At 37.6% G+C, this 25,062-nt stretch overlaps 1 protein-coding gene across 2 annotated transcripts in view; it reads right to left on the bottom strand.

Moving 5' to 3' along the window:
* ANO3 (anoctamin 3) overlaps positions 1 to 25,062 on the bottom strand; it is a 474,780-nt gene that overhangs the window by 320,289 nt on the left and 129,429 nt on the right. Inside the window, exon 1 of one of the 2 annotated variants that reach the window (XM_010389364.2) lies at positions 17,310 to 17,499. The exons of the other annotated variant lie outside the window; for it this stretch is intronic. Within the exon in view, the coding sequence (XP_010387666.1) occupies positions 17,310 to 17,355 (46 nt within the window). The 5' untranslated portion in view covers positions 17,356 to 17,499. Of the gene's footprint in view, positions 1 to 17,309; positions 17,500 to 25,062 lie in introns of those variants that run through there. 2 annotated transcript variants of the gene reach the window in all.

Below are 25,062 nucleotides of genomic sequence, written 5' to 3'. Positions count from 1 at the left end.
ACTTTAAATTACCTGTTTTTACTTTAATTTCAATAGTAAGTTTCAGAAGGAATATCTAAACTTAGATTTTACATTTGAATGTTATTTTAAAGCTCAGCCTTAGAGGTCAAACTCTAAGCTATGTAAGGATTAAGGTGCCAGCTACAAATTAAAAGAAATTATTTTAACTGAGTCGGGATCAATTACTAGTGTGTAAGTCAATCAGTAAATAGTATTTTTCATTAACGCAAAAATCCATGTAGTAATAAGAAGTCCATGACGTTTTCTTTCAAAAACTCTCATAAACCTCTGTGCTTACATGAACAATCATAAGTCCTCCCTGGTAACAAGTTTCAAAATGAAGCCAAACAAGCAAAAACTCAACAGTCTCACAACATCAACCATAACCTTCTCCCAAAAAACCATTTCCTCATCTTAGGCAAGGGTTCTTCTTTCCCACATAACTATGTCACCTGGTGTACACCCCTTCAGTATCCTTATTACACTCCACTGTTAATGTATGTTTCCCCAACAGTTTCACCATAAGAATGTGAGATCTTGGGAGAGCAAATAACACTTCTGATGTTTTTCTCCACAGCCCTTGTACCTTACACAGTGCCTTGTAAAATTTGTTGAATGGGTAAATAAAATAGGAGTAAATGAGTGCTTTTGTTATGTTTCAAGATTCATCCAAAACCTGATCTGCAAGAAGTTTGAGGGGTTAACCATAAATATGCAATAAATAAAAGTTAGGTTAAAAAGTTTATTTAATGTCTGTTATAACCATTGCTGTGATTCTCTTAAGGACAGGAATTTATTGGCCATCTTTATAATACTAAGCTTAACTTAGCTTACAGATTCTAAATTTTAGAATGTAAAACATGGTAAGAGTTCCATCAATATTTTGTAAAACAAGTCTATTATTGATACCCAGGCCAGAACTGCATGAGCATGGCATTAATGTCTCAGAGATTCTTGAAGGAAGGTCATATGCCTTTCATGGTATTAGAGGTTTAATGTATATAACATGAACTTTAAATACACATGAGAAGATTACTTTCTATTTGACAAAAAGTATCAGTACTGTTGTGGTTATAAGTTATGCTTAATTATTTGTTCAAAACATATCTAACTTCATAAAGAATTTAAGGCATAATATATTTATGTGGTGATAATTTCAGATTTATGCTTGTTTCAAGATCAAGATCAGGACTAAAATAAGAAGAGGAGGAAAGAAAAGAGGGAAAGTATTAATGAAAAATAAGCCATATGTTAAAAGAAATAGGGAAGACATGAGATTAAAGACAAAATGAGTGAAATTTTTTGAGGTGGCTATTTTTGAGCTGGGAGAACATTTATACCTTTTTCCTTCACCTTTGCAAAGAGTACCCAGTGGGCAGGCCAAGGAGGATTACTGATGAATCATAACCAGAGCCTCTTGGGCCAGACTCTTTTCTTGCTCTCTGTAAAACACATGATATTGTACAAGGTTTTCGAGTAAAGCAAATAATACCTAGAGTTTTAAAATATAAAGTAAGCAATACCTGGATTATTGATTAGTTTTGTAACTACATCATAAGATGCAATTCCAAACTTTTTTTGCCTTCCTCTAATTCCTCTTTTGTTTTCTTTTGTCTATGCCTTCTCTCTCACACAAGTACTCATAAAAAGCAGAAAAATTTACCACCTTGTCCTTAAAGAATTAATAAAGATGGGCCATGTGCCCATAGCAAAGTGTAAAGGAAGAAGTGATGTTGACTAATTTTCACCATGGGAACAAGCAGAGATATATTCCTGATTCTATAATAAATTTGACAGAATGATTTCGTTTTCACATGAACTCCATCCTGAGATTACCATGTGAAGTATTCTGAAGTCTGGTCTTATCTCAGAGAAAAGGACATGTGATCAGTTGGAACACAGATACTCACCTTCCCTGCTTTCTAGCATCAATGCTATTTGTTAGATATCCAATAAATATCTGTTGTTTGTCATAATTGGATTAATACTTTTGATAATCAAGAAATGTTAACTTCAACATTGTTAAATAGGTTTTAGCTGCCAACTCTATGGCAGGCACTTTACTGGTCCTACTAATTGTGCCAATTGATTCAAATATATCACCATATTTAATCCTCATGGCAACCATAGGAAGCACGTGTTATTTTACACATGGAAGAGTCCAGATTTAGATAATGTTTGAAACAGTCAAAATGACACAGTTATTAAGTGATGGAACAAGAATTTGAAGCGTCTGTATGCAATTACCATCTTACATTACCAGCTAAGAAGAATTAGGTACTCTGAAATTGTATTAAAATACTTGCAAAACATAAATATGGGCAGCACATTTTGGATTTCAGTGCTTGATCTGCTCCCAGGAGTTTATTCCAAGGATTAGAAAGGCAATGGCTGTGTATAAAACGGTTCTGCTGGCTTTCAAATTTTTAAGTGTTTCCTTGACCACAAGAACACCTTTTTTTTTTTTTTTTTTTAACTAAAGATGGTGTCTAAAATGCTGACAGCCAGTTATTTCTTCAATAAAAATGATTGGCAGACAGCTGTATGTTGGAGCACCATGAGTACTGACGAAAATGTAAGTGGATCTTCCTCAGCAGATGTCAAATTTTGCTAAATGTTATATTTTCAGTTTAGTGCAGTACCTGGCACATGGTAGGCATTCGTTAAGTATTTGCAGAAACACAAAAGCATTGAGCTTAGGGTAAGTCACTTCATCATCTCTGGTTCCTTGTCATTTCCAATCCCAATGAACATAACATTCAAGTCTATGCACATCCAGGTGAAATAACGTAAATATTAAGTCCAAATTTAAAAGATATATTACATGTCACTAAAGATTAGGTATTCTGAAGGAAGGTGGTTTAGAATAGCATGGAATGAGAGTCTTTATGAGATGGTAAAACAATTATTTAGAGATTGTGAACATCCTATAGAAAGTGCGATATAGCCTGAAACAGAAATTCTCAGTCTCTTGTCAATAGCCCTATTGCGCCCTGTAAATTACTAAATTTCATAAGGGCCTATAATCTCCGCACTTTGCCAGAATTATTCCTTATTTAACTCTTAAACCATTTTTTTTCAGGGTGACTTAAGGCAGAAACAAGCTTAAACATAATATATCTCACAGTGTACTAGCAGGTTCATAGGATTTTATCCCAAGTTTTCCATGTATTAGCTATGTGGCCATGGGCAACTTACTTAACATCTCAGGGTGTGTTTCCTTATTTATAAAATAGGGATTTCCCTCAAAGTATAAATATAAGATCTATGTAACATAACATGTGCACAATAGCCAGCACATTGACAGACACACAGTAGGCCCTGAACTAGTATCAGTTCCTTTCCTCCACCTTGGTAAAACTTTTATAGTGTTTATGAAAACAAGTGATACAGCCATATTGCTCATGCAAATTCCAGCTTTTCTGTAAACTTATATTACTGAGTAACTATTTATCACTCTGTGACTTTGTTTCCTTCTGCAAAACAGAGCTGATAGTATCTATTTTGGCATATTTTTGAAACAATTACATAAGTTAATGCACATCGAGCATACAGTGATGATTGGCACGCGGTAAGTTAAATTACAAATTCTCCCATGGCTTTAAGACAAGCATTTTTTTTCAAGTGTTCAATAAACATTCAGTAACATATTTTCATTTACTGAGAAGTTGAAGAATATATTTAGATCTGACAAAATATTCTTGGTAGAAATAAACTTCAAATATACTAAGCTTTTTTTTTTTCTGCTAAGTACAGTTCACATCAAGGATATTTTTTGTTTGTTTGTTTGTTTGTTTGTTTGTTTGAGACGGAGTCTCATTCTGTTGCCCAGGCTGGAGTTCAGTGGTGTGATCTCGGCTCACTGCAACTGCTGCCTCCTGGATTCAAGCGATTCTCCTGCCTCAGCCTCCCAAGTAGCTGGGATTACAGGCACATGCCACGACACCTGAGTAATTTTTTATTTTTAGCAGAGACAGGGTTTCACCATGTTGGCCAGGCTGGTCTCAAACTCCTGACCTTAGGTGATCTGCCCGCTTCGTCCTCTCAAAGTGCTGGGATTATAGGCAAAAGCCACCGCACCCAGCAAAGATTTTTTATCTTAGTTGAAGGAAGAGATATCTGATAATTTCAAAGCTTTGATGCCTTGTCACGATTCCAATTTTTTTTAATTGATCAATACTAGGTCTGAAGAAGAGAGAGATTGTCCTACCCCATTTTACTTTTTTACATAACATCATTTCATTTTATAGACAATATGGTAATTTCCATATCAATCTCAGATTACATGAGGAAAATTTTAAGAATATCTTAAACATTATATTTAACAGAGTATCCTTATATATGTATTCGTTGTTTAGTTTTCTCATTATACGGTGTTTCTTTAGAGCATGTAAAAGTAAGTTTTACAAAACATGAATTAATATGGAATATATATACAAAAGTAACTTCTATCCATGATTTAAACTCTACAGTAATGCTGTCTAAATAGGCATAAGTACGTCTGAGTGGTGATTTCTTCACATCTGGTAAGAGCTATGACTAATTGCAAGCTGTCCACTGTGGTGCTTACCACCAACTCACTTATCTTGGAGTACTGTGGGAGAAACAGAGATGCATCATTCAAAATATTAGTGGCCCAAAGGAGAAATTACACCAAAGACAGTCTTTAAAAAGACAATATTTTTCTCAGTAAGGAGATTTGAGTGTACTGTTTAACTCCCAATTTGTTGTCTGTTCTTAGGGATTGACATCATAAATTTTCTTATTATTTCATATTATAAGATGCATACAACATGGTGAAAAGAAAGACGTAATTTCAGCCTTAATACAATTCTTTTTAGATGCCATTTTCCATACTTTCACCCCATGAATAATATTGCTGTCTATTATTTATCAGCACAACAGGTCATAATCAGAAATTACACTGCTATATAAGAATTATAGCAGAGATAATTTTGATTTCTGAATTTAAATCCTATTATTTTGAAACTTAAAGGTACTTTATGATTTTTTTAAAATCTGCCTAAGAACTGAACAATAAGGAAATTGTGTTAAATTGGAATTTTAGTGGATTCAGTTTTTGTAGGAATCATGTTAGAATGTCTTAAGATGATTTAAGATCAGAAAAAGTGGGAGGGAGGTAGATTGGTAAACGTCTTATTGTTTTAGTATGTATTACTACAAACCATTCTCAAACAACCTTATCAGTCCCAATTTATATAGGAGAAGAAGTGAAACTTGGAGAAGAAAAATGATGGCAAAGGTCATACACTCATATACAGAAATTATACAGAAACAACATTTGAATCTAAGCTACTTGAACTCTACACTCCAGTTGGCAACTATAATCTGTCTCCCATTATGTTAGACACCATCTTATGTTGAAATGTTCAGTCTGTACTAAAAGTAACTTCAGGCAAGTAGAATGTAAATGCACGACCAGCTGCAAGTGTACCACGGAGTCGTGAGTGGTGAGGATGTGAGGAAAAGGGAATCCTTATATACTCCTGCTGGAAATGTAAATTGGCAGAGCCATTATAAAAAACATTATGGAGGGCCCCCCCAAAATTAAAAATAAAACTTCCATGTGACCCGGCATTCCCATTTCTGCATGTATATTCAAAAGAGAAAATGAAATCTGAATCTTGAAAAGATATCAGCATTCCCATGTTCACTGAGCATTATTTAGAATAGCCAAGATATGGAATCAACATGTGTGTTCACTGAAAGATGAATCCATAAAGAAAATGTGATATATAAATATATACATGAGATTAGCCAGGTACGGGAAGATAAATATTGCATGATCTTATTTTATGTGGAATCTAACAAAGTTGAACTTACAGAAGCAGAGAGTACAATGTTTGATAACAAGGAGGTTATCAAAGAGTAGAATTTTGGGGAACATGTGGAGATATTGGTCAAAGGGTACAGTTTCAGTTATGTAAGATGAGTAAGTTGTGGAAATCAAATATCAGCATGATGACTATAGTTAATATCACTGTACTATATACTTGAAATTTGCTAAGAGGGTGGATATTAAATATTCTCACCAAAAATTGTGTGAGGTGATGGATATTTTAATTGATTGTGGTAATCATTTTACAAAGTATGTATATGTCAAAACATATAAGACACCCTAAATATATATACAATCCTTATTTGCCAATTATACCTCGATAAAACTAGAAAACAAAAACATAAAAAAATAAAGTGATAATGTGTGAAATGGTGAAACCAACCAGTTAGTGGATGTTATTCAGATAAACAGCAAAAAGCCTTTTTCCTTGGAATGGATCATCTTTAATCTAATTTATTTGGAGTAAGTATGGGAACTACTGGCATTTTATAAATACATTAGTGACAAAGTTGTCTTAGTCTATTTGTGCAGCTATAGCAAAATACCACAAACTGGGTAGTGTATAAGTTATAGAAATTTATTTCTCAAGATTCCAAAGGCTGAGAAGTAAGATCAAGGTGCCAGTAGGTTCAGTGTCTAATAAGGTCTAGTCTACTTCCAAGATGGCATCTTGAATTCTACATCCTTTGGAAGAGACAAATGGTATGGCCTTGCATAGGAAAAGGGCAGATCAGCAAAAAGCAGTCAAACTAGTTTTCCTTAGCCCCTTCATAAGGCACTCATCCTATATTAATCTATCCTCATGAGTTCATCACCTCCTCAAGGTCGCATCTTTTTTTTTTTTTTTTTTTGAGACGGAGTCTCGCTCTGTCACCCAGACTGGAGTGCAGTGGCCAGATCTCAGCTCACTGCAAGCTCCGCCTCCCGGGTTCATGCCATTCTCCTGCCTCAGCCTCCCGAGTAGCTGGGACTACAGGCGCCGCCACCTCGCCCGGCTAGTTTTTTGTCTTTTTAGTAGAGACGGGGTTTCACCGTGTTAGCCAGGATGGTCTCGATCTCCTGACCTCGTGATCCGCCCGTCTCGGCCTCCCAAAGTGCTGGGATTACAGGCTTGAGCCACCGCGCCCGGCCAAGGTCGCATCTCTTAATATTGTTACATTTTTGTTAAGTTTCAACATGAATTTTGGAGGCGACACAAACATGAGACCACAGCACATGCATTTAGCCTGCTATATAGCAGTCCCTAAAGGAGGTACTATTCATATAGAATTGCTCATCCTCATAATATTTCTGCCTACAAGATGGGTGCCTTAGCTCCACCACTCCTGGTTGTGTCACCCTGAACTCTGAGTTAACTTCTCTGCCCTTCAACTTCCTTATCTGTTTTAATGGTTAATATTGTGTGTCAACTTGACTGGGTTCAAAGATGCAAAGTATTGTTCCTGGGTGTGTCTCTGAGGGTGCTGCCAAAGGAGAATAACATTTGAGTCAGTGGACTGGGAAAGGCAGACCCACCCTTAATCTGAGTGGGCACCATCTAATCAGCTGCCAGCCAGGCTAGAATAAAGCAGGCAAGAGAAGAGGGAAGAGCATCTAGCCTCATCTTTCTCCCATGCTGGATGCTTCCTGTCCTCGAACATCAGACTCCAGGTTCTTCAGCTTTGGACTCTTGGACTTACACTGGTGGTTTGCCAGGGATTCCTGGGCCTTTAGCTGAAGGCTACACTGTTGGCTTCCATACTTTTGAGCTTTTGGGCCTTGGACTGATCCACTACTGGCTTCCTTGCTCCGCAACTTGCAGACAGCCTATCGTGGGACTTTACCTTGTGATCCTGTGAGTCAATTCTCCTTAATAAACTCCTTTTCACATACACATCTATCCTATTAGTTCTGCCCCTCTGAAGAATCCTGACTAATATATCTGTGAAATGAAATAATAGGAATTTCTCCTTTTTATTAAATGGTTTATAAGCAAAACACTTTTTAAAAATGTCTGGCAAAGAGTAAGAATTTAATAACGGCACTTATGTCTGTTTTCATAACTAAAGAAACTGAAACCCACTGAAATTAATCAGTTTGCCCATGACTACTTACTGTGTAACCATCTTAAGATTCAAACACAATTTTTATGACATAATATCTTTTATTTCACACATTGCCTTTCCTACAATGACTTTACATTATTAAAGTGAATTTATAAGGAAACACAAACCTAATACACATTTTCCCTATATATAAATCAAGGAGAATTATAAGCCTTTCATTATGCATTTTTTCAAGTCATTCTGAGATATTTCTTTATGTGAGGCTATACAGCAAAGCCCTCTCTTTTGCAAAACGTTACATAGTAAAAAGAAAGAAGAAAGAAAAGAAAGAAAGGGGAAGGGAAGGGGGGGGTGAGGGAGAGAAAAACGAAACGAAAAGAAAAGAAAAGAAAAGAAAAGGAAAAAAACTAACTTTGTTCAGGACCTAGAACAAAGATAAAGAATTGACAGCATTTGGGGTATTTACAAGGGACATGATTGAACAACTGAAAACAAAGACTAAACATTCTTCCCTACAAGTCTAAAAACCCATCAATTAAAGTGTCCAGTTTGACATGAATCAGTTGAGAAGTTAACGAGCATAGAACACATAAGACAAGACAGCCAAGGCCATTTAGGAACCTTAACAAAACCTTAAAAAGGAAGATAGTTAACATTAGGAAAACACTAAAGTTACATTTCCATTGGATGAAATGCATGTATACAACTAAGTATATCTAGTATCTATATAGCTTGTCTTTACTAATACATATAGCATCAATTGGCAGTTTACTATAGTTCACTCACTTAAATTCATTCTCTAATTTAATGTGCACATAGTTATAGCATTGTATTAGCAAATTGTTTTTGAAATTGACTCAATTGTCAGACTCTCTTAGGGTGCATTTTTGTAAAAAATACTGATTTCTAGTCTCCTGCCCTGGAGTTGAGATTCGGTAGGTCTAGAGGGACTGAAGAATTTGCATTTTAACAAGAATGTTAGGTGATTCTTCAGGTCTCACAAGCTAGGAAACCTAGATAGTATAGACGTAGGAAAATGAGCTAAAGTAAATGAAATAAATTGCTCCAGATATCAGGGAGTGCTGGAGTATGTGTTTAAAGCCAGATCTTGTGCACACATTTAGAAATTAGCCACCACCACCCTCCCAAATTGCTGTTATTAGTGTTCCAAAGACAAATATAAAATATATTAGGTTGGTGTAAAAGTTATTGAGGATTTTGCCATTGAAAGTAATGGCATTTGACATTTTACTTGTGCACCAACAAAATACACAACTTCAGGAGGTATTTTTAGGAAATGCCTTTGGGTCAGCCTAGTAATTAAGAGTACAATGATAAGAAATGTACCATAACCAATACAATGCATTTGCAAAATACTTCCCATAACATAACTTTCAGGCAACCCAGTTTTACCCTCAAGGAACCTCTCTCTTCAGCAGGCCAACATCTCGGTTATAGTGAGGGGGTGAATATGGGAGATTCATGCTTTGGTGAATCTGTATCCCGCAGCTGCTGCAGGCTTCCTACATAGCTGTTGCATTGAAACCAATCGGAATTTAAAGTAATTGCTACTTGCAGTGCAATTTAAGAGGAAAGAATAACCAAACGGACAGCCAGGATGGTTGTACTAATACACTCCAGGTTAAGAATATTATTTCACACTTCTGTAACTTTTGATGAACTGCAGAGTCAGAAGAGAACATGGAGGTCATTCTGCCAGATGTTTTCATTTCAGATATACGGTGACTGAAGTCACAGAAGGGATGGGGAGCTACCCATGATGAAGTTAAGAAACAATAAAAATCTGCCCTGAACTCTGATAATATTTTTGGGGAAAAGGTGTAGAGCAAGGAAACTATCTCCAGACAGCTGTGGTGAAAATTAGACAGGACTGAAATGCTTTTCAGCTGTTTGAGTGTTTCATTCTCCAAAGAACCTGCAACAATTAGACTTCTTTGTGGAATGGACAATGGTTAGAAATGTGGACTTTGGGCCAGGCGCGGTGGCTCACGCCTGTAATCTCAGCACTTTGGGAGGCTGAGGCAGGAGGATCACCTGGGTCAGGAGTTGGAGACCAGTCTAACCAACATGGTGATACCCCGTCTCTACTAAAAATACAAAAATTAGCCAGGCATAGTGACCGGGAGCTGTAATTCCAGCTACTCAGGAGTCTGAGGCAGGAGAATACTTTGAACCCAGGAGGCAGAGGTTACAGTGAGCCGAGATCACTCCACTGTACTCCAGCCTGGGCAAGAAGAGCAAGACTGTGTCTTAAAAAAAAAAAGGGGGTGTGGGGGAGTTTGGCATCAGGGAGGGCTGTGTTCAAACCCTAGCTTTTTTACTCATTAAGAGTTAACTTGGCCGGGCGCGGTGGCTCAAGCCTGTAATCCCAGCCCTTTGGGAGGCCGAGACGGGCGGATCACGAGGTCAGGAGATCGAGACCATCCTGGTGAACACGGTGAAACCCCGTCTCTACTAAAAAAAATACAAAAAACTAGCCGGGCGAAGTGGCGGGCGCCTGTAGTCCCAGCTACTTGGGAGGCTGAGGCAGGAGAATGGCGGGAACCCGGGAGGCGGAGCTTGCAGTGAGCTGAGATCCGGCCACTGCACTCCAGCCTGGGTGACAGAGCGAGACTCCGTCTCAAAAAAAAAAAAAAAAAAGTTAACTTGCAATGCATATAAGTTATCTCAACCTCAAATCCCTTACCTTGAAAATAAGAATAATAATAAAATTATTAAAGCCTTAGGGAGTATAAAATAATGCAGTGAGTGTATATCTTTGAACTTTGGGAACAATGGTGTGTCCAGAATTTATTCCTTCCGGTGGGTTCTTGGTCTCGCTGACTTCAAGAATGAAGCCACGGATCCTCCCAGTGTGTGTTACAGCTCTTAAAAGATGGTGTGTCCAGAGTTTGTTCCTTCAGATGTTCAGATGTGTCCAGAGTTTCTTCCTTCCAGTGGGTTCGTGGTCTGGCTGACTTCACGAGTGAAGTGGCAGACCTTTGCAGTGAGTATTACAGCCCTTAAAGGTGGCACATCCGAAGTTGTTTGTTCCTCCTGGTGGGTTCATGGTCTCCCTGACTTCAGGAATGAAGCCGGAGACCCTCGCGGTGAGTGTTACAGCTCATAAAGGTAGTGCGGACCCAAACAGTGAGCAGCAGCAAGATTTACTATGAAAAGTGAAAGAACAAAGTTTCCACAGCATGGACGGGACCGAGCAGCTTGCTGCTGCTGGCTCAGGTGGCCAGCTTTTATACCTTTATTTGGCCCCACCCACGTCCTGCTGATTGGTCCATTTTACAGAGCACCGATTGGTACGTTTTTACACAGTGCTGTTTAGTGGGTTTACAATCCTTTAGCTAGACACAGAGCACTGATTAGTGCATTTTTACAGAATGCTGATTGGTGCATTTACAATCCTCTAGCTGGGCAGAAAAGTTCTCCAAGTTCCCACTCAACCCAGGAAGTCCAGGGGGCTTCACCTCTCAATGCGTAATAGTGTCCACACAATATTAGCTTATGCTGTTGTTTTTGCTATTATTTTTATTATTATCATTCACTACAATCCTGAGAGGTAGACGTTACTGTCCTGAAACTTTGGATAAGGAAACTATTGCTCAAAAAAGGTAAATGCTCAAACACACAGAGATGGTAACAGGGGTCAATCTCAAGGAACTTTGAGTCAGTGCTCTTTTCAACAAGGTACAACTACATTACATTAAGCCATAGTTTTGTTTTGTTTTGTTTTTTTCTTTTGAGACTGAGTTCCACTCTATCACCCAGGCTGCAGTGCAGTGGTGCAATCTCGGCTCACTGCAACATCCCCCTCCCTGGATCAAGCGATTCTCCCGCCTCAGCCTCCCGAGTAGCTGGGATTACAGGTGCCCACCACCACACCCAGCCAATTTTTGTATTTTTAGTAGAGACGGGGTTTTACCACGTTGACCAGGATGGTCTCAAACTCCTGTTCTCAAGTGATCCACCACCTCGGCCTCCCAAAGTGAGCCATAATTTTTATGCTAACATTTAATAAACATCTGCAGACTTATAAGATATTGAAATCATGATGAGAAGGTTGAATTTTTCTTGGATTTTTTAAGGGTTTGAGTTTAAATTGTCTTTTGATAAATTGGTTTATAATCATCAACTCCAAATATATTATTTTCAGAAACATTCATGTGCAGAATATAATTGCAAATCCCAGATTCAAATGAAAACTTCAGCTCTCTAGAATCATCAAGGAATGTGCTATTTTAGATGAGTAAAATTCTAGATAGCTTTGAAACACATTTTAAAATTATAATTACTTTAGATAGAATTAATTTTAAACTCCATCACTTCTCTCCCTTACTAAGTAGAGGATATATATTTATCACATAACATATATTACTATTCTTGCTAATTCAAAGCCATCATTTTAAACAGCAGTGTTCTTACTTTGAATTAACACAGTAATTCCTCTGAGCCATCTGAGGTATATATGCAAGATTTTTTAAGATACAGTCCCAGACACTTGTGTTTTTTTTTTCGGGTTGAAATATCTCTATATTCTTTTTATAGTTTGGCTCACTCTTACTGGGGGATTGTTAATGGAGAACTGGAGTTCCAAATATCTAGGAAACCGTCTGTGTAAGGAAAGAAAGAGAAGGGTGAAAATTAAAGGACAGAGTAGAAGACCAGATGGGCTCTAAATTAGACTCCCAATTCTTTCTAATGATCCAGGTTGATATTCAGTACCAGCCTAAGAAAAGTACAACTCCTTACCTTAAAATATCTCCCCCAGTGATTTTTCCTATACAACTTAGAATTACTTTAATGAGAGACAATGCCTCCTGAGCTTTAGTCATAAATAAAAGAATAGACTGTGAAAATACCAGGAAGAGTTAGCACAATGAGTGAATGAAATTTTGTCACTGTATAAATGGCTCCAGATTTTTTTTCTTATTTCTCTAATATAAGGGTATAGGGAGGTTCTAGATTGTAAGGATGTCAGTTAGGAGAAAAGGAGACGAAAACAGTGGATATCAGAGATTCTGAAACAAGATATTTTCCCCAGGTTTGTCCTTCTAAGTAATTTGAAGTCAGAACTCGACACAAAGCAGGATAGTTGTGCCAAGTGGCTTTATGGATGTACACTTGCAATAGCAACTAATTTATTTAGAGAAAAAGAGAAAGAAAATACTTTGGTCTGTAAGTCTCCATATAAGCGTAAAATACTCATTAAATGAGTTGTGTGAGTAGTAAATGCTTATTTCTGTGGAATTACTAAAAACATTCTCCGTTTAACCAAATGTCCTTTAGAATAATGATGAATCACTTAACAGCCTTTGCTGATCCCATTAAGCCCAAGTCTTTTTGGACAGGCTGTGTTTGATTTGATCTATTGTTCTATGAAAAGTCTTGGTAGCTGTACTGGTAAGGAGAAGCCACCAGAAGCCAGATCTATCATTGTCCTTTTCTTGCCCACCCTTGTATGACACATGAGTTCATCATAAATCAAGCAAAACATAGAAAGCCAGGCTAGGAAGCAAAGTTGGACTTTCCCCAGAAAAAACTGCTGATGTGTCAGCTAATGTGTTCTTACAAGGTGTGCTAAGACAAAAGCAAACATACACTCCCAGTTGTCTATAACCATAATACACTCCAATTTACCCTTGGGACATCAAAAATAAGCAGACTGCCTCCCCCTCCCCACCACTGCACAGGTGTCTCACTTTTTACTTCCTAACCTATTAAGCCTCTTAATAAGATAATCTAAAATTTACAGTGGATTAAAGTTCAAAAATATATGTGTATATCTCCTTCATAAACACAACTGGCACTGCCAAAAAACAAAATGTCAACATTTTCCTACAGAAGTGCAGAGTTGTCTGCAATTCTCATGAAAGTATTTAGCAAATCTCTCAGACTCCCTACTGTACCAATTCCTTTAAGGAGGAGGGTTTTGCAGCACCAGATTCACCAACAAAAGAGTACCGAATAATGCTATTACTAAGCAGAGTCCCCGGCATACACGCAGCAAAAGCATGGTACTTAAGAGTGGAGAGGGAATAAATACCATTTCTTGCAAAAACATTTTAGATTATAAAGTTAATTGCAAACCTAAAAATTTCTATGGGGATGCTTTGGAAGTTTTCCTGAGGGATGGACATATGAATTGCGGAGAGTTTGTGATTGTTAACTCCAGACTATTTTAAAGAACCATCCGTAGATGGTCTGGAGTCCACTGTTTTCCTTAAGATGAATCCCAAACTAATAAAGCTGCATGATGCAAAAGAAAAAAAAAAGGCAAGAAATTATAAGGGAACTGCTAAGAGCCCAATATACTACTAAAGAGCCAACCAAAGATGAATGAGCCTGGATGAATTTTAGTAAGAAAAATCACTAAATTTTTTGAGTCCCAACTGTGTGTCAGACAAACTGCTAAACACCTTATAACACTGCAAGATAGATAAAATTATCTTCATTTCACATAAGCAGTAACTGTGGCTTAGTGATATCAAATGACATAACCTATAAGTAGAATGCATTGGATTCATATCCAGGGCTCAAAATAAAGACCAGAGATTAAATTAATGAATAAATTAAGGCTTACATACAGTATTTCATTTCACAGATAACAAGTCTGGCATCTATACTTATTTATACTATACTTATACTTACTTATCAAAACCAATTTTGATTGGGGATTGGTTAATACATAGCTCTCAAATATAAAGGAGAATCCCTATGCCTTGTGTAGAATTTATTTATTGAGTGTGTCTGTTTCTCAATCAAGGGTGGAACCTTTTAAAATAATATAACAAGGGTGATTTCTGGATATATCTAGATATTTTAAAGTTGAAATCAAAATTTTTAAAAGAGACATTGAGCTCACCCGATTAAAACAAAAGTAAATTCCATCAACTGGATTTTTCAGCTAAATCAATTTGTAAAAGTAAACTAAAAGCAAGGCTCTCCTCTTTATCTGGTCCTGGAAGAAATCATCTCTGACTTCACATGCAAACTGTCCCTCCCATTAAACAGAGGAAGAGAGATAGAAAAGGCCAAAGGGATTAGGAATGTATTCTGTTCATCCTATATATGAAGCAAAGTCCAAAGAAATTAACCACTTTGTTGATTTCTCAGCTAGTAACAAAGGCAAGCTTAGAACCTAGGAGTACGGCGTTCCACCAGATAATTTTCTCCATTTTCATGTGCAATTTCCAGGTTAATTTTGTGGTGAAAAGCACATCTGAATGTTTTGTTGTTGTTGCTGTTGCATACCTCCTGGGACAGATAACATCTAGAGAATTATTTTGCTTCTTCCTATTTGAAGAATAAAAATAGCTAATCCTCAATTTAGTCTGTTTTTTTCCTAATGTCCATGCAGGATGAAGAAGCCATTAACCAGAACCACTTAGCTAAAATGAATCTTGCTTCCTTCCTACTGGAGTACTCCTCTAGATTTGTATTCATTTGCTGAAGTTGCCTTTTGTGCTAAACAGTAAAGTAAATACTATACTTACTTGAAACTAAATGGCTCATAATGCATCATAAAGGAAACAATATGAAATGCCAGCAATTGCACAATTTCTTATCACTCACTTTGAGCAATAACAGTCGGTCCTACAGTTGGCAATTATTTCCTTCTTAAAAACACAACATGTATCCATACATAATACATTGTTGTGGGGGTCATTTGAAGCTTCCAGATCCCAGAAATGAGTCACCCATAGCCAATGCATCAGAGGAGGTATTCATTCTGTGAGGCTGTTGCAAAGTTCCTACCATCTTTGTCTTCATTCTGAAAGTTTATACATGTTTAAAACCATGATGAAAGAGAACACAATTTCTTGAAGCAGTTTAACTTTCTTTGAAACGTTTAGAGTTGAAGTAGAAGTGCATACTAGCTGAAATTTTTGTCTACCCCCACAGTCTCACACATCACTCCCAATTTCAACATATTTGAAACATCCTAGAGAACTTGGGCTTGAACTGAGTACAGAATAATGGTACTGGAAACTCAGTCAGTCCCATATTCTGTCTTATGCAGGAATCCCTTCGAAATTATTTCTTGTGTGCTAATCTAGTTTTTGTTTAAAAAAAAAAAAAAAAAAATCAAGGGCCAGGCGTGGTGGCTCACGCCTGTAATCCTAGCACTTTGAGAGGCCGAGGCAGGCGGATCACGAGATCAGGGAATCGAGACCATCCTGGCTAACACTGTGAAACCCAGTCTCTATTAAAAATACAAAAAAAAAAAAAAAAAAAAAATTAGCCCGGCGTGGTGGCGGGCGCCTGTAGTCCCAGCTACTCAGGAGGCTGAGGCAGGAGAATAGTGTGAACCTGGGAGGAGGAGTTTGCAGTGAGCAGAGATCGCGCCACTGCACTCCAGCGTGGGACACAGAGCGAGAATCTATCTCAAAAAAAAAAAAAAAAAAAAAAAAAAAAAGCCCTACATAAAAACAACTGTCGACGAAAGAAATACAAATAATATCTGGAGGGTGAGGGATGAGAATATTTAAGTAAATATTTACTTTGAATGAACAAATTTAGCATTCCAGAATCCACACATCTTAGGCACTGTATGGTTAACTGTATCTTTATTGCCATTATTAATTCAGCAAAGTGGCAGTTGTGTTAATTATTGCTTCTGGATAATAAAACTCCAAAAACTGTGAATGTGCCTCAAAATAAAAATGCTCCGTAAAAAGCCTTTTAAACCAAATAAGAAACAAAGATCAAAGAGTGAGGATAACTTGAACATACAGATTCTTGTCACTATGCCCAGCAAGAAACTTGAGGGAGAAGCTAAAGACGTAATACGAAGCCCCTAGAAGAGAAACCTAACATCAAGAACTTGAAACCCAGAATCAAGCATGGGACATGGGCAAACAATAAATTTTCCCAAGGAAGTGACAGAGCCCCTTTAACTGCAACAGGCCAGCTCTGGAACTCTCCCAAGAATTCATTTATCTTACGATTGTGTAAATGCGTCTCAAGGAGTAGACACATTTTTGTGAAGATTACTCAACATTTGAACCACAGAAGACGGCAAATATTGTTGAACATTTCTGTCTTCACCCCTCAGAGCTCTACTGAGCTATTTGGACAATCCCTACTAAGCGCGGTTTACTGCAGTGCATTGAAACAATCTTCACAGAGATATACATTAAGTCAAGTCCTGAAATGACGAATTCCGCTACTCCCAGGCACTGTGCGGAGGCTCAGAAAATCACTCATCTAGGATGCAGAGTGAAGAGGCATTTAATTGTTTTTTTTTTTTTTTTTTTTTTTTTTGAACTTCACAGAGTTCCCCACCTCTGTGTCGCATAAGCCTGCAAAGGATGCTCCTACACAACTGCAAGGGCATGCAGGGGGGGAAGTGACGCCCGCAAGGAGAGGGGAGCAAGATTCCAACTGACCTTTCTGCTGTTTAAAAGACTGAATGGAGCCTGAATGGTGGACCATTTTCACTCTGCGCGTCCCAGCCGGCTTAGGGAGCTGCCCGAGAGGGAGGCGGAGGAACAGTAGCCAGACTCAGAGGCTCCAAGGTCCGGAGCCTCGGCGAGCGCACTGCAATCGACACCTGCTTTAGCCTGCACTTCGCTCTCCAGGCTACGCGCCCGCCGGTGTCGTTGCCATGGGAACGCGGGAGGGCGGTCTAGCGTCCGGCTCCCCTTAGCGGCTACTCGGGGAATAACCCCGCATCCCCCGCGCGTCCAGTGCCGCAGTGAGGGTGGGCGTTGAGCGGGGTTGGCTAGGAGTGGGAGCAGAAGACTTTACTGGAGGACGAGATATAAATCGGAGCAAACCTCTAGAGCTGCTACTGATGCCCTCTTTATCAAGCTTTGAGGCTGGTTATTTATTTCCTAAAAGTTGATAGGTAAACCCTGGGACTTTTTTTATTTATTTTTTTTTTTTTTATTATACTTTAAGTTCTAGGGTACATGTGCATAACGTGCAGGTTTGTTACATATGTATACTTATGCCATGTTGGTGTGCTGCACCCATCAACTCGTCAGCACCCATCAATTCATCATTTATATCATGTATAACTCCCCAATGCAATCCCTCCCTCCTCCCTCCTCCCCCCTCCCCATGATAGGCCCCAGTGCGTGATGTTCCCCTTCCCGAGTCCAAGTGATCTCATTGTTCAGTTCCCACCTATGAGTGAGAACATGCGGTGTTTGGTTTTCTCTTCTTGTGATAGTTTGCTAAGAATGATGGTTTCCAGCTGCATCCATGTCCCTACAAAGGACGCAAACTCATCCTTTTTTATGGCTGCATAGTATTCCATGGTGTATATGTGCCACATTTTCTTAATCCAGTCTGTCACAGATGGACATTTGGGTTGATTCCAAGTCTTTGCTATTGTGAATAGTGCCGCAATAAACATACGTGTACATGTGTCTTTGTAGTAGAATAATTTATAATCCTTTGGGTATATACCCAGTAGTGGGATGGCTGGGTCATATGGTACATCTAGTTCTAGATCCTTGAGGAATTGCCATACTGTTTTCCATAATGGTTGAACTAGTTTACAATCCCACCAACAGTGTAAAAGTGTTCCTATTTCTCCACATCCTCTCCAACACCTGTTGTTTCCTGACTTCTTAATGATTGCCATTCTAACTGGTGTGAGATGGTATCTCATTGTGATTTTGATTTGCATTTCTCTGATGGCGAGTGATGATGAGCATTTTTTCATGTGTCTGTTGGCTGTATGAATATCTTCTTTTGAAAAATGTCTGTTCATATCCTTTGCCCACTTTTTGATGGGGTTGTTTGTTTTTTTCTTGTATATTTGTTTGAGTTCTTTGTAGATTCTGGATATTAGCCCTTTGTCAGATGAGTAGGTTGCAAAAATTTTCTCCCATTCTGTAGGTTGCCTGTTCACTCCCTTACCCCTTATACGAAGATTAATTCAAGATGGATTAGAGACTTAAATGTTAGACCTAATACCATAAAAACCCTAGAAGAAAATCTAGGTACTACCATTCAGGACATAGGCATGGGCAAGGACTTCATGTCTAAAACACCAAAAGCAACGGCAGCAAAAGCAAAAATTGACAATTGGGATCTAATTAAACTAAAGAGCTTTTGCACAGCAAAAGAAACCCTGGGACTTTTAAGGAAGGACAAAGTTGGTCTGTGCTCTGAGAGGGTATGCAGTGGCAGATACAGAGACGTTTCTATTTTTCTTTCTTAAGTAGTGGGGGCAGAAAGCCACCCCAACTTAGCCAGTAGCGTGTTTAATTAGGTAAGCTGTGTTCTGTGTGTAGCACTTTTCACTAGAGTTTTCCTCTTCTGCTTCTGCCATTCAGGCCTTGAATCATCTATGATGACGATGATGGTTGAGGAGCATTTATTACCTACTTAGTCACAGAGACTGAAAAAACACTACCCACGATGCTCGATTTAATCTTCATAAAGCCCTATAATGTAGATAAAATATTATTCTAATATTATAAAAAGAAACTTAAGATCAGAGCAACAAAGAGTTCTCAAGACCACATAAATCAACACCTTATTTGAAAGGAAGGCACCTGATACCCAAAGAAGTAAAGTAACTCTTTTTGTTTAGTTTGAGAAATTTTATTGTATTATTTATTTATTTACTTCACCATTTTTTTTAAGTTCCGGGGTACATGTGCAGGATGTGCAGGTTTGTTACATAGGTAAAGGTGTGTCATGGTGGTTTGCTGCACAGATCACCCCATCACCCAGGTATTAAGCCCAGCATTCATTAGCTATTCTTCTTAATGCTCTCCCTCCCCCTCCAACAGGCCCCAGTGTGTGTTGTTTCCCCATTGTGTCCATGTGGTGTCATCATTCAGCTCCCACTTATAAGTGAAGTAACTTTTGAAAGGCCAAACTGCAGTGACCAAAATATGACCAGGAGCTAGCTGAACACATTTTTCAGTAGGATCTCCTTTCCTCCATCTATCCCTGCTCCCTGATTCAAAGCCCTAAGTTCTTCCTGGAAGATGTAGGATGTTATTGAACAGACACATCGCAAGAGTCCATTGCTTCCTGAGTTTTGAAGTTTTATGGAATCAACTCAGAATCAGGTGAATAATCCAAATAAAAGCAGATGAAAAATATACAGAAATTTCCAAACATTGGATACCTCAAAAATATTGAGCCATTATTGTATACTGTTTGATTCACCTGTGGTGCACGATACAAAAGAGTGAGGGGAATATAGCTTTGAACAAGCAGATGCTCCAATTATGTATGGATGCATAACAAACCACCCTGAAACTAAGCTGTAAACTACAATTTATTACTATTACTTATGGATTTTACACGTTGGCTAGGGTCAGTCAGGCGGTTCTCTCTCAGAGTCTCTCTTGATTGTTCAGTAACTGTTCCTAAAGTCATCTGAAGCAAAAAGAGCGAAATTGGATTCTTCTCTCAGTGGGAGGAATAGCAAACAAAGTGCTACCTTATTTAATGTATCATAATGGTCTTTCCAGAAAGAAATGCTGAGCATTCAATAAGAGCTCTGTATGCAGGCATTGAAGAAATACTTGGTTACAGACAATGGACTCAGTGTGAATTTGCCTCCAAATGAAGATCTAAAACAGAGTTCAGAGACTATCTCCACAAGGGCTTTTAATACAGATATTGTATAGATGAGGACAGTGAAACCAAGAAGAATAAATGTCTTGCTTGAGGATTTTTTTTTAAATTTTGTTCATACAGAGTTAAAATTCTGATAGAACTCAACTTACAGATCATTCTGATGTGAACCAACTCATTGATTCTAATGTAACCCAATTATCCTAGGTGAGGATTAGACAATGAATTTAAGAATGGCAGAAAACTAACACCCAATACATACTAGTCACTGTTATAATTATGACCCCTGTAGATCTCATTTAAAATTTTAAAACCCTTTTAAATCACTGGTTTTATAATCACAAATATTTTTGAAATTTAAACTTTAATTCAATCCCTGGTCAGCGGACTAGTTAAAAGAATTAAAGTCCCTCTGCTCCATACTTCCAGACACAGGTATCACCTTTACCTTCCTAAGATCTTTTTCTGTTGATCTCTGATTTTCTCCAACCTACTCCCTGATCCAAAACCCAGCAGGAGGCAAATATGTATCTGCCAGAACTAGAAATGAGTTGAGATTTTGAACCTCGTTGGATTTTTTTCCAAGGAAAGAATGTTTGTTATTATTTCTAACACCCTTGCACCCTAACCTCCTTGCTGCAGCTATGATTAAACTATCTTGTCGTAAAGTTAATTACTTTTCTTAAAATTAGAAACATTTTAGGTTGGACTGCCAGATTGACTAGCAGGGGATTCAAAGAACATCTTTGCTTGTTTTAAAATCAGTCTTTTAGGGGAGGTTGCTAGAGGAACAGCTTTGTGAGGGACCGAGGAAATTTGAAGCACCATCTGCTTTATAGGAAGACAGTGCAAAGAGAAGAAAAAGATTCCTCTGTGTGTGTGTGTGTGTGTGTGTGTGTGTGTGTGTATGTGTGTGTGTGTAAAGAAAGAAGGTACGTTTTGGAAGTGTAGAAAGAGGAGTTTGAGCAAAAGCCCTCTTTTTTAACTCAAAATAATTCTGTGATGTGGTAAAAGGAAGCATTTTGATAGACTGACATCTCCATTGTGGAAAGTTGAAGAATGGATAGCAAGAGGCTTTATTAAGGAAAAGCTAAGCTAACTATGAACTGTGTTGGTTTGCTTTTTCCTACTATTTTTAGTTTCAAATATTTTTCTCCAAATTTTAATGACATGCAAAATGTGTATTTTATATAATGTTTTTTGAGGGGGCATGATGAATATATAATACACCGTATAGTCTTGACTCTGTTTTCCAAAGTAGAAAAAAAATAAATAAATAAAAGCCTAGAAATAAACATGTGAAAATGTCCAGAGTAATCATGCTTGCAAGTTGAGTTAAGGGTAATATTTTTTATACTTTCATATGTTTTTATCATTTTCATACTTTCTATCAATGATATGTGTTGATTTTATCCTTACTGCATACATACATCTTCAACCCCCCTACCCATGTACCTGTCTTGCTACAACTTCAGTTTTTCTCTTTTTTCTGTTTGGACCTAGGGTTTTTTCCCTTCATGTTTCTGCTGCTCTTGCTCCCCACAACTCACAACCTGTCTCCTGTCCTCCTGAAGTAATTAACTTTGCAGCCTCCCTGCTAACATTTGCTCCCCAGAGAGGTAAGAAACTCTGATCTTTACATCACCGGAAAGCTTTTTATTCCTTTGACTTTCAAAACAGGTACCTCAGCTCAGTCAATTGTGAGTTTCTCTATATTGTGCTCTGTCAAAGGGACCGAGAGAGTCCTGGTTCTGCCTCTTTGGGTCATGAATAACTGCCTTAATTAAAATTGGAATTGTGAATGATACTTCTCATTGCCTAAATGGTAACAGAAATGGAAAAGCAGTACTTTCCTGCTTCTACTTTCTCTCCATATATTAAAGACACAAACCAGTTCTGTGAAAAAAAAAGTCATATACTATCATAAAAGGAAAAATGGAGTGAAATTTAACAATTTTCTCCCTAAAAGCCTATGGTTTCTGGCCACATGTGACAGTATAACAGCAGAATTAAGTAGATTCATCCTGCTGATATCCAGGCTGTATGCTCCAAGTAGCATTCAGAAGTGGTACTACTGATGGATGTGTCTAAGGTAAAGTCATGGAGGAAGATCAGCAACCTCAACCTTCTCTGAGTCCAACCTTAAGAAGTCTTACAAAACAGAATTAAAAAAATAATAATTCTCAAGTGCATGGAGCACATGGCATTTTGAAGAGACAGGAACACAAAATGATTTGTGTGAGAAGACAGCATCAAGAGAAGGGAGATATGCGGGACAAAGGAGGTGATGATGGGTTAAACAGCAGTTCATATCTTAGACCCCTGCTGAAAATCTTAATAATTATTTCAAGTTGCCTATAGGATTAAATCCATGTTGTTTAATCTGTCATCAGCTACCTTGTCCCATACATTCTTTGGATATGTCTGTTGCCTGGATTGTAGTGATTGCATGACAGGTGTTTGCACATGTTTAAGCTCATCGAACATTAAATATGTGCAGTTCTTTGTATATCAGTTATACCTCAATCATGTTATTAAAAATAAGCTTAATTTATTTAAACAAAAATCATCAAGTCCATGTTCACTACTTTACCATTCGAGGAGCTCCATATTTCCTTGCAGCACTTTCCAATATTGTTTCAAAGACTCTTTTACAAACTCTTTTAATCCTGTATTGCTTTCTTCCTTATTGGTCTGCTTTTGCTACTGCTGCTGTTTTCTCCACTGGGAATGATTATCCTAAAACTCCTTCAGGGAGCAATGACGTTTCTTGTATGAAGATATATTTTATCCACATCTACTGAGTACACAGCCAGTTAGACCCAGTTAGATGTAGATTTAGCCTTCTCCGATTTCCATCAAGCATGAATAACATCATTTAATTGCATTTTTATAATGTTTCTACCATGCATTTACATGTATGATTTTCAAAGTGGGCGCATACTTTTCTACCCATCAAGAATAAATCTTTTAAAATAGACTTCAGGTTGACTCACTTTTCTATTTGCCATGGTGCCTAAAAATGGCTGACACATAAAAACTGACCAAATAAATATTTGCTGAATAAATGGCTTTCCGTAATCCTCAACTACTCTTTATTATTTGTGAAAGTAATCTAATAATAAGACATTCAAACAAATTTCAGTGTGCTAATTGCCCTTTGAAATTTACATACATATCTGTAGATTTGCATAGCTTCATGACTTTATTTCTTGTAGGCAGATAATTTCATAAAGACTCATCTTGCTGTACTGGTTTGAAAATATAAGAACGTAATAATCGTTGATTTATTTGCCAGGCTCTGCCCAAATTTATAGGCTCTTAAACTGATACTCTGGTCATATCAACAACTTTGCTTTATTTTTGGTGAATTGCCATGCTTTTCAGCAAAGCTGATACTCAGCAAGTATCCTGGGTGTGATTGAACTGGTTACTTGTTGCTGATGTATCTTCTGATAGCTTGGCCTTTGCCTGACTGGTCTAGGCCTGTGGCTTTTTGGTTGTTTAGGTGTTTGTTTGTAGAAAGATGGAAATGGAGGCAACCTTTGTAGTTACATATTTACTTTCCAGAGATAATATATGCTTGACCCCCAGAAGCTAGGGTGACTAATTGAGTGAACAGTGTGGTCTCTGTTTGAATATGACTAGGCCAATTATAAGAGTAACAACACAATGCCAAGCAATCATTCAAACATTAAGTGTGCGTGAATATTTATTTACTGAGATAAATGATTCTAACACATCATTTATTGATAAAAACAGACTGCAAAACAATACTGATCCTTTTGACAAAAAAAATATGTGCATAGATATATCCATAATGATAAAATTCAAAATATAGCTAAGCCTAGATGGAGGAGATGGGGTGAATGGGTTTATTTTTTGATTTTGCTTACCGATATCTTAATTTTATTGCCCATTCATTCATAGAGTGGCTTTATGTTTTGGGTTGCCTTTTATCTCAGTATAATTATTAGTAGCCTCAACCTCTTAAAAAGTGTGCTGGTTTGGACAGTAAGTTATGTGGTCATTCTAACCATCAAATATGCAGTATTTATGTTATAAAAATAAATGTAAAAAGGGAAAAATGATAACTATGTTTAAATTACTTGATAGAAAATGGTTTTATATGCCATTTTAATCCAATAATAGCATAGATTTGAAATTGAAAAAAAATCAGCACTTGGCCATGGAGGGTCTCTTCTTGACTTAGCAGAGATATGTGGAAAGAGTGCATTGCTTTGGGATTCTAGATCATAAACTCTGTGTCCTAGCATGCTGTCTAACTGTGGGAAAATAAGTTTGCCTCCTTGGATCTAGGTCTCTAATCTGTAATAATACTGATGAATTAGATGTTCTCTAAAGGTCATTCCATCTTCTCATATTCTAGTCTTTGCTGGAAGAGAATTTCATGCACTCTGGCTTCAGAAATATAATCCTTATGGCTGGTTTGACCAGTGGTTATTCCTTTTTCTCCTCTAAAGGAAAATAGTGAAAATAGTAAAGGAAATCCTCATTGATCCAAATATACAAATAGAAGCTTTTTAGCAATCTGAACTTGAATGGGGTTTGAAATCAAACATTGTGATA

Source organism: Rhinopithecus roxellana, chromosome 15 (genome assembly GCF_007565055.1).
Source record: "Rhinopithecus roxellana isolate Shanxi Qingling chromosome 15, ASM756505v1, whole genome shotgun sequence".
Taxonomy (NCBI): Eukaryota; Metazoa; Chordata; class Mammalia; order Primates; family Cercopithecidae; genus Rhinopithecus; species Rhinopithecus roxellana.
This window is presented reverse-complemented; position numbering and strand designations above follow the sequence as displayed.